General features: G+C 47.1%; 1 protein-coding gene across 2 annotated transcripts in view; it reads left to right on the top strand.

Annotated features, from left to right (window-relative positions):
- Positions 1-14,489, top strand: part of VIL1 (villin 1) — a 42,566-nt gene that overhangs the window by 17,852 nt on the left and 10,225 nt on the right. For both annotated transcript variants that reach the window (XM_016187044.2, XM_007519877.3), the window contains 5 exons: positions 1,316-1,495; positions 4,002-4,147; positions 7,523-7,667; positions 8,819-9,007; positions 11,791-11,859. In XM_016187044.2, coding sequence (XP_016042530.1) covers positions 1,316-1,495; positions 4,002-4,147; positions 7,523-7,667; positions 8,819-9,007; positions 11,791-11,859 — 729 coding nt within the window. The remainder of the gene's footprint in view (positions 1-1,315; positions 1,496-4,001; positions 4,148-7,522; positions 7,668-8,818; positions 9,008-11,790; positions 11,860-14,489) is intronic.

Genomic DNA, 14,489 nt, shown 5'->3' with positions numbered 1-14,489 from the left:
GCCATCTTCACTATCTGGTGCCTCCACAGACTATGTGGAAGAACTGAGTTCTAATCCAGAAGCAGTGGGAGCCACTGAAGGTTCTTGAGCAGGGGCATGTTGTGACCAAAGCCATGTTTGGGGATGGTGTCTCAGAGAGGCTCTGGAGGTGCAGGCAGACCTCACCTCAATCTCTCTTCTTCTTTAGCCTCACTTCTACTTTTTTTTTTTTAGTGGCTTCTATTTTTTTTATTTATAAAAAAGAAACATTGACAAAACCATAGGATAAGAGGGGTACAACTCCATACAATCCCCACCACCAGAACTCTGTATCCCATCCCCTCCCCTGATAGCTTTCCTATTCTTTATCTCTCTGGGAGTATGGACCCAAGGTCATTGTGGGATGCAGATGTGGAAGGTCTGGCTTCTGTAATTGCTTCCTCGCTGAACATGGGCCTTGACAGGTTGATCCATACTCCCAGCCTGTCTCTCTCTTTCCCTAGTAGGGTGGGGCTCTGGGGAAGCGGAGCTCCAGGACACTTTGGTGGGGTCATCTGTCCAGGGAAGTCTGGTCGGCATCATGCTAGCATCTGGAACCTGGTGGCTGAAAAGAGAGTTAACATACAAAGCCAAACAAATTGTTGAACAGTCATGAACCTAAAGGCTGGAATAGTGCAGATGAAGAGTTGGGGGCCCTCCATTTTGTAGATAGCTAGTAGGCATATTTTAGTTATATTCCAAAGGGCCTGTGGCTATACTAGCTTTTTTTTTTCCCCCCCGAGCCTGAAATCTGATATGCAGGTGGATCCAAATTATTGTCTGGGGAGGCGATGTCATGGCTGGAAAAAGAACAGAAAGCTGGATCAAGGAAGAGAGTAGCTCCCTAATATGGCAAAGAGGTATAAATATTGTTGATTGTAAACTCCATTGATTTGATTTGGCCTGGGGCCCTTATTCATCTTAGGAGCCTAACTTTTTTTTTTTTTTAAGAAGATTTTATTTTTCAGGAAGATAGAAGGAGAAAGAGAAAGAACCAGACAGCATTCTGATACATGTGCTGCAGGGAATTGAACTCAGCACCTCATGCTTGAGAATTCAACACTGCGCCACCTCCCAGACCACTTTTTTTTTTTTAGGAGATTTTGTTTATTTATTAATAGGAAAGATAGGAGGAGAGAGCAAAAGAATCGGACATCACTCTGGTACATGTGCTGCTGGGGATTGAATTCAGGAACTTATGCTAGAGAGTCCAACACTTTATCCACTGTGCTACCTCCCGGACCACTATCCCCCCTTCTCTTTTTACTAACTGGCTTCTCACTCACTCTCTCTGCAGGGAGGCACCTCCCGGGCTAACAGTACTGAGCCCATCCCCTCCACAAGGCTGTTCCAGGTCCGGGGGACCAATGACAACAACACGAAGGCTTTCGAGGTCCCAGCCCGAGCTGCTTCCCTCAATTCCAACGATGTCTTCGTCCTGAAGACCCAGTCTTGCTGCTTCTTGTGGTGCGGGAAGGTGTGTGCGGCGGTCCTCCCTCCCGTCTGTCCCCAGTGGGTCTGAGGGTACCCTAGTTCCGGCAGAGTTAACTGGGCCTGCGGGGGCTTCTGGACCAAGATCCCCTGCTTCTAGCTCCCCAGGGTGTCTGGCCCTGCCCCCTCCTGACTTGGCCCTGCCTAGACCTCAGAGCCCCAGTCTCTCTGTCTCTCTCCTGCTTTTGCTTTTGTCTCTGCTAGTGTTGTCTCTGTGTCAGTATTGGCCTGCTTTTTTTTTTTTTTTTTTTTTTTAATTTAACCAGAAGACTCTCAGTTCTGACTTCTGGTGGTGCTAGGGATTGAGCCTCAGACATGAAAGTCTTTTTATGGGAGTCAGGCAGTAGTGCAGCGGGTTAAGCACAGGCGGTGCAAAATGCAAGGACCGGTGTAAGGATCGGGGTTCAAGCCTCCAGCTCCCCACCTTAGGGGAGTCGCTTCACAGCCCGTGAAGCAGGTCTGCAGGTGTCTGTCTTTCTCTCCCCCTCTCTGTCTTCCCCTCCTCTCTCCATTTCTCTCTGTCCTATCCAACAACAACGACAACAATAACAACAATTACTACAGCAATAAAACAACAAGGGCAACAAAAGGGATTAAATAAATATTAAAAAGAAAGTCTTTTTACAGAACCATGATACTGTATCTCTAGCCCCAGTCTGTTGTTATTATTATTATTTTATTTTACTTTTATTTTTTTGCTTCCAAGATTATTGTTGGGGCTTGGTGCCTGCACTACGAATCCACTGCTCCTGGTGGCCAGTTTTCCCATTTTTGTTGCCCTTGTTGTTATTGCTGTTGTTGTTGTTGGATAGGACAGAGAGAAATGGAGAGAGAAGGGGAGACAGCAGGGGAGAAAGATAGACACCTGCAGACCTGCTTCACCGCTTGTGAAGCGACTTCTCTGCAGGTGGGGAGCCGGGGGCTTGAATCAGGATCCTTTCGCCAGTCCTTGCGCTTCGTGCCATGTGCACTTAACCCGCTGCGCTACCACCTGACCCCCATTATTATTTTTTAATATGGGGCCAGGAAATAAACTTAGGTCTCCCGTATTCATAATATTGCTATAAGACCTCCTCAACCCTCTTTTCTTTTCCTCTTCTTCTTCTTCTTTTTATTGCTAATTAATTTGACTGGGGAGATAGCTCACAGGCTGAGCCCCAGGTTAGGACCTCATGGGAAGGCATCACATGGAAGGTGCCAGGGCACTGGGCAAGGCTCCACTGCTGTGGGGTCTCTCCATCTCTGTGTCTCTTTGAATGGAAAGTGGCCTGGAACGATGAACTCATGCAAGTGCAAGGCTCCAGCTCTACAAAAGTAAACTGAAAAAATATCTTTTTAAAAATATTTTATTTGGGAGTCGGGTGGTAGCGCAGTGGGTGAAGCACAGGTGGCGCAAAGCGCAAAGACCGGCGTAAGGATCCGGGTTCAAGCCTCCCGGCTCCCCACCTGCAAGGGAGTCGCTTCACAGGCGGTGAAGCAGGTCTGCAGGTGTCTGTCTTTCTCTCCCCCTTTCTGTCTTCCCCTCCTCTCTCCATTTCTCTCTGTCCTATCCAACAACTACAACAACAATAACAACAATAAAACAACAAGGGCAACAAAGGAAATAAATAAATATTTGAAAATATTTTAATTATTTATTAATGAGAGGGATAGGAGAAGAGAGAGAAAGAACCAGACATCATTCCGGTACATGTGTTGCCCTGGATTGAACTCAGGACCTCATGCTTGAGAGTCTAATACTTTACCCACTGCCACCTCCTGGACCACACTAGAAAAATATCTTTATGAGAGACAGAACAAGAGAATCCAGAGCACTGCTCCGTCTGGCTTCTGGTGGGCAGTGGATTGAACCTGGGACCTCTGGGTCCTGTGCTCTAACACACTGAGCTATCTTCATGTCCCTACTTTACTCTCTTTCAGAGATAAGAGAGAGGCCGGAGAGACAGATGGAGAAGGAGGGAGAAGGCTAGGGAGATAGCACCATGGCTATGCAAAAAGATTTTCATGCCTGAGGCACCAAGGTCCCAGGTTCAATTTGCAGCACTACCATGAGCCAGAGCTGAGAAGTGCTCTAGGTGAAGGAAGGAAGGAAGGAAGGAAGGAAGGAAGGAAGGAAGGAAGGAAGGAAGGAAGGAAAGAGAGAGAGAGAGAGAGAGAGAGAGAGAGAGGGAATCAAAAAAGAAAAAGGAGAGGAAAAAAGAAAAAAGGAGAGGCACTACGGCTCCCCCCATGGTGTTCTGTGAGGTGCTGGGAATTGAACCCTGGGTGTCCAGTACAGTAAGCCTCCGAGTGAGGCCCCCAGCCCTAGTCTGTGTTTCTGTCTTCAACTCTCTCTTGTTCTGCCTCTGCAGAGTGCTGCCTCTCTTCTCTCTGTAATGAGGGATCAGTCTCTCTCCCACCCTGGGGGGGTATGGGTGGGGGTGCTGTCCCTGTGTGAGTCCAGTGACATGGTGGGAGGGAGGGGGAGTGGCCTGAGCTGGTGTCCCCTCCAGGGCTGCAGCGGTGATGAGCGGGAGATGGCCAAGCTCGTGGCTGACACCATCTCCCGGACGGAGAAGCAAGTGGTGGTGGAAGGACAGGAGCCCAGCAGCTTCTGGGTGGCCCTAGGCGGGAAGGCGCCCTACTCCAACAGCAAGAGGTAACCAGGGGGTCCTCAACCTGCAGCCCTGCCTCTTCACAGGCTGGGACCCCCAGTCTCTAAACTCCCAGGGTTTGGGGAAGAATCAGGGATGTCCCCTGGCCCATGGGGGGCACTGCAGCTGTGCTGGTCACCATGGGCTGCCCAGGCCTGGCACTGAAAGTTCACAAGCAGAGGAGGCAGTGCAGGCAGGGCCTGGGCTAGTGGAGTACCCCCTCCCCCTCAAATGAAGCCAGAGCCCAGCCTGCCATGCCTGGGAATGAACTCATGACCTTGCAAAGCCACAATACTATGGAGTAATCTCTCCAGTTCATTTGTTTTTAATAGATTTTATGTTTTTATCATTATCTTTATTTATTTATTGGATAGAGACAGCCAGACATCAAGAGGGAAGGGGGAGATAGGGAAAGAGACAGACATCTGCAGCCCCACTTCACCACTTGCCAAGCCTTTCCCCTGCAGGTGGGGACTGGGCACTTGAACCTGGGTTCTTGGTATTTTTTTAAAATAATTTTTATATTTACTTATTTATTCCCTTTTGTTGCTCTTGTTGTTTTACTGTTGTAGTTATTATCGATGTCATTGTTGTTGGATAGGACAGAGAGAAATGGAGAGAGGAGGAGAAGACAGAGAGGGGGAGAGAAAGACACCTGCAGACCTGCTTCACCGCCTGTGAAGTGACTCCCCTGCAGGTGGGGAGCCGGGGGCTCAAACTGGGATCCTTTCACCAGTCCTTGCGTTTGGCACCACCTGCGCTTAACCCGCTGTGCTACCGCCTGACTCCCTTGTTCTTGGTATTTTAATGTGTGTTCAACCAGGTGCACCGACACTTGGACCCTCATTTGTTTGTTTGTTTGTTTGTTCAAATTAATGAGGGGCCATGTGGTGGTACACTCAGGTGCACATAGTGCTATGCATAAGGACCCAGGTTTGAGCTCCTGCTCCCCACCTGCAGGGGAGACACTTCATGAGCGGTGACACAGGTTTGCAGGTGTCTATTTTCTCTCCCTTTCTCTATTTCCCCTCCCCTCACAATTTCTCTCTGTCCTGTCAAACAAAAATGAGGGGGAAATGGCTGCTGGTAGCAGTGTATTCATAGTGCAGGCATTGAACCCCAGCAATAACCCTGGTGGCAAAATAAATATATGCATAAATAAATAAATAAATAATGAACTATTGAGAAAGGGAAGGAGACAACTAGAGTTTGATGCCCAGCATCAAACTAGGGACCTCAGGTCTGTGAGTCCAGTGCTCTAGCCACTGCACTACCTCCCAGGTCACACAGCTCCATTTTTTAATCCGTGACTTAACATTTTTTTTAACAAAATGATCAGATTTCAGGTGAATTTTCATATCAATTTTTATTGTTAATTTTTAAAAGATTTATTTATTTATTTATTTATGAGAAAGGAAGGAGAAGAGAGAGAAAGATTCAGATATCACTTTGGTATGTGTGTTGCTGGGCACTGAACTTGGGGCCTCATGCTTGAGAGTCCAATGCTTTATCCATTGTGCCACCTCCCGGGCCACTTATTGTTATTTTTTTTTTTTAAGAGAGATAAATAAGAGAAGGAAAGACAGAAAGAGAAGAAACACTACAATGCCACTCCACTATTCATAGAGTTTCTTTGGCGCTGCCCCTGGGGCTCCTATGTGGTGCCAACACTTGAACCCAGAATTACACACACAGCAAGATGTGTGTTCTACTAGGCGAGTTATCTCCTGCCCCCACCCAGATGATCTTTTTCTAAAGAAGAATCATGACTGTGTGGGGGTAGATAACATAATTGTTACACAAAGAGACATTGATGCCTGAGGCTCCAAAGTCCCAGGTTCACTCCCCTGCACCACAAGCCAGAGCTGAGCAGTGCTTTGGTATATATATATATATGAACAATCATGATCCCCCAGGTGAGAAACAAAAGGGGGATGGGGCTGAGAGATAGTTCACCAGTTAGAGCACACATTTTATTATTATCATTATTTAAATATGTCCATAGAATGATTAATCAGTTTATAAAATAATCATTTACAGCTCATTCATTCTTAAATGTTTTTTTAAAAAACACTTTTTAAAAAAATTATTCCTTTTTTGTTGCCCTTGTTGTTTTATTGTTGTTGTCTGTCTTCGTTGTTGGATAGGACAGAGAGAAAGGAGAGAGGAGGGGAAGACAGAGGGGAGAGAAAGATAGACACCTGCAAACCTGTTTCACCGCCTGTGAAGTGACTCCCCTGTAGGTGGGGAGCCGGAGGCTCAAACCAGGATCCTTCTGCTGGTCCTTGCGCTTTGCACCACATACGCTTAACCTGCTGTGCTACCGCCTAACTCCCAATTTTTTAAAAACAGGGTTTTTTTGTTTTGTTTTGTTTTGCCCCCAGGGTTATCGCTGGAACTCGGAGTCCACTGCTCCTGAAGGCTATTTTTCCCATTTTGTTGCCCTTGTTGTTGCCCTTATTGTAATTGTTATTGTTGCTATCGGTGTTGTTGTTGGGTAGGGCAGAAAGAAATTGAGAGAGGAGAGGAAGACAGAGAGGAAGAGAAAGATAGACACCTGCAGACCTGCTTCAGCACTTGTGAAGTGACCCCCCCTGCAGGTGGGGAGCCGGGGACTCGAATTGGGATCCTTACTTCAGTCCTTGCGCCTGTCCTTGCGCTTTGCACCATGTACGCTTAACCCACTGCTCTACCACCCAGCCCCCTAAAACAGGTTTTTTTTTTAATCATTTATTTATTGGATACAGATGAGAGAAATTGAGAGGGAAGGGGAGTTAGAGACAGAGAGACACCTGCAGCACTGCTTCATCGCTCATGAAGCTTTCCCCCTGCAGGTAGGGACTGGGGGCTTGAACCCGGATCCTTGTGCATTATAACATGTGTGCTCAACCAGGTGCACCACTGCCCAGCCCCTAAAGCCCACACTTTAACATGTGAGAGGACTGTGGTGCAAGAGGTGGACCTGAGAGTATGACGTCCTGAGTTCAAGTCCTGGCATTGTTTGTGCCAAAGTAATGCTCTGATATCTCTCTCTCTCTCTCTCTCCTTAATAAATATTTAAAAACAAACAAAGATGTTGAGAGGACCAGGATTCAAGCCCCCAGCCACTACTATGCAAAGGGGAAGCTTCACAAGTAATGGAGCCTCAGTAAAAACCCTGGTGACAAAAACAAACAAGCAAACAAAGCTTGTTTGAATCAGTACGTGGGACAGAGGGACAATACCAGAAAGCATGTCCTAACTGGGCTATGGAAGAAAATCCCAGTAGGACTAGAATGCATTTCTAGAAAAGCAGTGTATGCCCCCCCCCAAGGCCCTAGAACAGTGGGAGGAGCCCTGAGCTCTATGCTCCCTCCCCTCACCTCCCCTGGCCTTCCCAGACTGCAGGAGGAGACCCAGGTCATCACACCCCGGCTCTTTGAATGCTCCAACCAGACGGGGCGATTCCTGGCCACAGAGATCCCTGACTTCAGCCAGGATGACTTGGAGGAGGACGACGTGTTCCTCCTGGACGTCTGGGATCAGGTAGGACTAAGACTTGGGGAGCTCCCTGGCCATCCAAGAGCGGGTGACTTCAGAGCTAGGGGCAGCTCCCCTGTCCTTCTTCTCTGGATGTGGCATTATGGGCCCAGGAGTTTAAGTAGAAGAACATGCAGGAGGGGGTAGGGGATGCGTTCTTCTACCCAAAACCCAATTTCTTTTTAAAAGATTCATTTATTTGTGGCTGGGGAAGAGGCTCAACTGGTAGAACTTTGGACTTTTATGCCTGAGGTTCCCAAGTCAATCCCCAGTACTGCATATACCCAAGTGGTTCTCTAGCTTCTCTAGCTCTTTCTCTCTGTCTCATGTGAAGCCTTCTCTTGCTCTTTCTCTCTCATATGTAATAATAGTAAAAAAATATTGGAGTCGGGTGGTGGTGCACCTGGTAGAGCATACACATTACTGTACTCAAAGAACCAGGTTCAAACCTCCATCCCTCCCTGCAGAAGGGAAGCTTCATGAATGGTGAAGCAGAGCTGCAGGTATATCCCTTTCTCTTTATCTCCCCTTTTCTTATCAACTTATGTCTGTCTCTATCTAATAAATTTTTTAAATACATTATTTATTAATTTTATTAGTTGGATAGAGACAGACAGAAAGTGAGAGGGGAGGGGAGACAGAGAAGGGGAAAGAAAGATACCTGCAGCCCTGGTTCAACACTTGTAGTAGCTTCCCTCCACAAGTAGACACTAGGGGCTTGAACTTACATCCTTGTGCATAGTAACATGTGGGTTCAACCAGGTCTGCCCAGGCCCAGTCTATCTATCTGTTTACTAATTTATTTATGAGAAAGAGAAGGAGAACCAGAGCATCACTTTGGCATATGCGCTTTCAGGAATGGAACTCAGGTCCTTATGGCTGAGAGTCCAGCATTTTATCTACTATGCCACGTCCCAGGCCACTTCAGAGCCCTGCTGCTCTCCCATGGCAGCAAGAGCACCTCTGAAAGCCTGAGAGTCACACATCTGCAGCATACATATCTGAGGACAGAACTTCTGTCCCACCTCTTGGGTCCCAGATGCAAAGTGCAGTGCAGCTGGGACCTGCTTGAGGTCACCTGGGTCAGAGTCAGCTGGGCCGGAGGCGTGGGAGTTGCAGGGGCCAGGTGGGGCTGACGGTTCTGAGCTGGCCCACAGGTCTTCTTCTGGATTGGGAAGCAAGCCAACGAGGAGGAGAAGAAAGCCACAGCTGTGACGGTGCAAGAGTACCTCAAGACCCACCCCAGTGGCCGAGACCCTCAGACGCCCATCATTGTGGTCAAGCAGGGCCACGAGCCCCCCACTTTCACTGGCTGGTTCCTGGCTTGGGACCCCTTCAAGTGGAGTGTGAGTGGCCCTTCCGGGTGGCTACTTTAAGGCATCTGAAATGTACCTGCTCTTCCAGATGCACAAACATCTGGAATGGGCTCAGAGAGGGTTTTAGATTACCCTGCTAGGCTGATGGGAAGACCACTGCACCCCCCACTGGGGGAGAAGAAACCCACCCAATGCTCAGGCTGGCTGCAGAGTCTGCTTTGTGTTCTTGGTTGATCTGGAAGTATGCCAGGTGTTATGTTTAAGAGTGGAGTTGGCTGTTGTGAGGAGTCATGAGTCCACACGATTAACAGCTGATGTCCCACTCATCATGTGTGATGCCAGTGACTGTTGTACTAGATGGCAGAGAAAAAGAACATTTTTAGGCTGGGAGCCAGCATAAAGGTTCTGCAAAAAGAGTTTCATCTCGGGGAGTCAGGTGGTAGCACAGTGGGTTAAGTGCAGGTGGCACAAAGCACAAGGGCCTGGCTTAAGGATCCTGGTTCGAGCCCCCAGCTCCCCACCTGCAGAGGGGTCACTTCACAAGCAGTGAAGCAGGTCTGCAGGTGTCTCCCCCCCTCTGTCTTCTCCTCCCTTTTCCATTTCTCTCTGTCCTATCCAATAATGATGACATCAATAACAACAACAATAATAACTACAACAATGGAACAACAAGAGCAACAAAAGGGATGAATAAATAAATATTTTTTTAAAAAGTTTCATCCCCGAGCCTCTGAGATACTAGGTTCAGTCCTCAGCACTGCCAAAAGCCAGAGCTGAGCAGTGATCTGGTCAAAAACAAACAAACCAACTAACCAACCAACCAGATTAGTTCTAAAAGACAGACAGATCTGTGTCTTCCTGGCGCTAAATTCTTAGCAAAAGAGGTCAGACACACAGTTCTGACTTGAAGGATTTTCCTTAAACTGGAAGCCGAGGGCAGGTCCTGAGAATGGGACCTGGTGAGAATTCTGCAGGAAGGAGGAAGGCTAAGGTGGCTAAGTCCTGCTCTGGCAACTCCGGGTGGTTAGACTGGCAACAGAGATGAGCTTAAGGCAGCAGAGAGCTTAGACTCGTTGCCTCAAATACACTTTAGAAGCTCTGTGGTTGTGAAATGAGTTTAGTTGTTTGTTTGTTTATTTATTTATTTATTTTACCAGAGCACTGCTCAGCTCTGGCTTATGGCAGTGTGGGGGATTGAACCTGGGACTTGAGTGCCTCAGGCATGAAAGTCTCTTTGCATAACCATTATGCTATCTACCCCCACCCACTTGTTTATTTTTTATTTATGTTCTCTAGTTTTATTTGTGACTTTATAATGGTTTACAAGATTATGAGGTTACAGGGATGTAACTGTGCACCACACTAGTTGTGTGTATGTGTGTGTGTGTGTGTGTGTGTGAGAGAGAGAGAGAGAGAGAGAGAGAGCAAGCGAGCAAGAGAGAGAGAGAGAGGGAGACAGAAAGAGAGAAAACCAGAGGGCTGCTCAAATCTGGTATATTTGATGTTGGGATTAAGCCTGAATTGCTCTCTAGCCCAGCTCTCTACTGGGAGGACAGATTTAAACAAATCTATTTATTTATTTAACTTTTTTCATGTATATGATACACATTTATTTTCTTTCTTCTTAAATATTTTATTTATTTATTAATGAGAAAGATAGGAGGAGAGAGAGAAAGAACTAGACATCACTCTGGTACATGTGCTGGCAGGGACTGAACGCAGGACCTCATGCTTGAGAATCCAGTGGTCTATCCACTGCGTCACCTTCCAGAGCAATATTTATTTATTTATTTACTTAATTACTTACTTACTATTAGACAGAGACAGAAAGAAATTGAGAAGGGGGGAAGAGATACAGAGGGAAAGAGACAGACATTTGCAGCCCTGATTCACTGCTTATGAAGTTCTCCCCCTGTAGGTGGGGACTAAGGGCTTGAACCTGGGTCCTGGTGCACTTTAATGTGTGCCCTTAACCAGGTGCACCATCGCCTAGCCCCAATTTAAACAAATCTGAAGGTGACCCATCTAGATGCTGTTTTATTTTTATATTTATGTAAATATGTATTTTACCAGAGCACTATTCAACTCTGGTTTATGGTAGTGTTGGGGACTGAACCTGGGACCTTTGGTGCCTCAGGTATGAACATCTTTTTTTGCAGAACCATTATGTTATCTCCCCAGCCCACCACCATCTTTTCTTTTTAAATTTTTTATTACCTTTATTTATTTATTGGATAGAGGCAGCCAGAAATAAAGAGGGAAGGGGGTGATAGAGAGGGAGAGAGACAGAGAGACACCTGCAGCCCAGCTTTACCACTCACAAATCTCTCCCCCGGGGCCTTAAACCTGGGTCCTTATGTAACATGTGCACTCAACTAGATGCTCCACTACCTGGCCCTCTAACTGCAATTCTTGATGTGTTATGTTTGGTGCCAGGCCCTGGGGGCTAGAGATGGACCTTAGCCCCACAACTATGAACCACCTTCAGTTCTTCATGCTGTGACCCCAAAGTCCCTTAGTGTCCCCTACATCCTGCACAGCGTAGGCAGGGTTCTGAAGGTTGCGTGTGGCTGAGGGTGGGAAATAGTCTTGGTCCTCTCCTCAGTCATGTGGGATGAAGCTGGGTAATCATCCCCGTCAGTGCCCAGATTCGCCACCCAGCCCCCCTTTTCAGGGAGTCTCCCCTAGGCCCTACCTAAGCCCCCCAGGCTCGAGACCAGCCATTTTTAAGCTCCTGAAGGAAAGTGGTCTTTTGTTCCCTCCACTGTTCTAATGTGTTCTCTGCTCAAATGTGTCATTTACTTTCTACACAGAACACCAAGTCCTATGAGGACGTGAAGGGGGAGCTTGGAAACCCTGGAGACTGGGATCACATCACCGCTGTGAGTTCTGAGCAGGCGTCTGGGCCCTGTGGAGGTTCACTGTTGATACTCAGACCTGTGGGAGCTGAGAAAATTCCAGAGAGGATAACAGAGGCCTGTACCTCCCTTCCTATCATGCTTTCCATTTCTTCTTTCTTCCTTTCTCTCTTACTGGATAGAGACAGAGAAAAATTGAGAGGGGAAGGGTAGATATAGAGGGAGAGACAGACAGACACCTGTAGCCCTGCTTCATCACTTGTGAAGCTTTTCCCCTGTAGGTGAAGACCAGGGGTTTTGAACCCAGGTCCTTGCACAGATAGTGTGTGCACCACTATCTAGCCCTCACACTTTCCATTTCTTGAGGGTGTTCTTGCTCTTTGGTTTCAATGCTTCTAGCTGCTTTGTCTCCTCCACTCCCTAGTGAGATGGTTCCCAGTTTGACTGTTGCTGGGTTTTCACTGCTGTGGGTCAGATAGAGAGAGGTAGAGAGATAAAGAGTTATCCCTGGTGCTGTAGTACTCATACATGATGAGCATGACGAAGCAGGTGTCCTACCAGGAGAGATATTTCACAGGCCCTCAATTTTATTAAAAGCAAGATTCATTTATTTATTTATGAGCGGGATGGAGGGAGGGGGGAGAGAGGGAGAAAGAGAGAGAGAGAGAACGAGAACCAGAGCAGGATTCTGGCATATGTAGTGCTGGGAAAAAAATTTTTTTGCTTCATACCTGCAAATCTGGCACCCTACTCAAAGTGTACCTCCTAGACCCCTCCCCCTAAAAAGTAGTAAGTTTGAGGGCTGGGAGGGAGCTCACCAGGTAGAGCACACACTTTATTGTGTGTGAGGGCCAGGGTTCAAGTTCCTGCCCTCACATGGGAGCATCAGGCAAAGGGGAAGCTTCATGAGCAGTGGAGCAGTGCAGTGATTTTTTTTTCCCCTCTCTCTGTCTCTCCTCTGTCTTTCACCCTCTCTTTGGGAAAAAATGATAACAGAAAGAAAGTGTTCACTAAGAATGGTGGAGTTGTGCAGGTGTGAAGCCCTGGCAGGGGAAAAAAATAATGGCAGTGTTTATTTTTTTTTTCTATTAAAAAGTAAAATGGGGGAGTTGGGCAGTAGGTAGCGCAGTGGGTTAAGCGCACACAAGGACCTGCTTAAGGATTCCCATTCGAGCCCCCGGCTCCCCACCTGCAGGGGAGTCGCTTCACAGGCGGTGAAGCAGGTCTGCACGTGTCTTATCTTTCTCTCCCCCTCTCTGTCTTCCCCTCCTCTCTCCATTTCTCTCTGTCCTATCCAACAACAATGACATCAATAACAACTACAATAATAACTACAACAACAATAAAAAACAACAAGAGCAAGAAAAAGGGCAAATAAAAAAATATATAAAATTATTCTAAAAAAAGTAAAAAAGGCCAGGCAGGTGGAGAGAACAGACCCCTTAGAAATTCTGCCTCTTGGGAGTTGGGCGGTAGCGCAGCGGATTAAGCATACGTGGCTTAAGGATCCCAGTTTGAGCCCCCCGGCTCCCCATCTGCAAGGGAGTTGCTTCCCAGGCGGTGAAGCAGATCTGCAGGTGTCTATCTTTCTCTTCCCCTCTCTGTCTTTCCCTCCTGTCTCCATTTCTCTCTGTCCTATCTAACAATGACAACATTAATTATAACAACAACAGTAACTACAACAATAAAACAACTAGGGAAAAAGGGAATAAATGAATAAATATTAAAAAAATAAAATAAAATCTTTTATAAAAAAAAAGAAAGAAAGAAACTCTGCCTCTTATGGGAAGGGCGAGTTCTCAGCCACTCTCGGGCAGAAGAGGCTTCTGGGTAAGATCCTAGCACCCACCAATATGTCCTGGAGCTCTGCTTCCCCAGAGCCTCACCCTACTAGGGAAAGAGAGAGGCAGGCTGGGAGTATGGATCAACCTGTCAACACCCATGTTCAGCGGGGAAGCAGTTGAGGAAGATGGACTTTCCACCTTCTGCATCCCACGGGGACCTTGGGTCCATGCTCCCAGAGGGTTAGGGAATGGGAAAGCTATCAGGGGAGATAATGGGATAGGGAGATCTGGTGGTGGGAACTGTGTGGAGTTGTACCCCTCTTATCCTATGGTTTTGTCAATGTTTCCTTTTTATAAATAAAATAAATAAATAATAAAAGAAAAAAAAAGATCCTATCACCCCAGGGGTACCTGCAGGGTGGAAGCTTCGAGAGCAGTGAAGCAGTTCTGCAGGTGTCTTTCTCTCTCCCTATCTCCCCCACCCCTCTCAATTTCTCTCTGTCCTATTCAAATAAAAATATAGAAAAATAACTGGTGTCAATTAAATAAATAATTAAGACACTTGTAGACCGGCTTCACTGCTCTCGAAACTTCCACCTTACAGGCAGGGAGTAGGGGCTCCAACCTGCATCCTCATGCCTGGTGTGTGTTTAACCAAGCGCGCCATCTCCTGTCATCCCCTTCCTCACCCCCTTCAGTCTTGCTAGGAGTTAACTGTGAGGCATTTAGCCCGTAAGCCTCAGAGATGGAATTGTGCAACCCAAACCTTTCCTAGAAGAAGTTCACAAGCTCCTAAGGGAGAAATGGGCAGATTCTGCAGAAATGCTTACAGGACAGAAGAACCATTTCAACAGCACCCCTGGGAAGTCA

This window comes from Erinaceus europaeus, chromosome 7 (assembly GCF_950295315.1).
Source record: "Erinaceus europaeus chromosome 7, mEriEur2.1, whole genome shotgun sequence".
NCBI classification, from domain to species: Eukaryota; Metazoa; Chordata; class Mammalia; order Eulipotyphla; family Erinaceidae; genus Erinaceus; species Erinaceus europaeus.
Note: the sequence above shows the minus strand (reverse complement) of the source record. Positions and strands in the feature narration are given on the sequence as shown.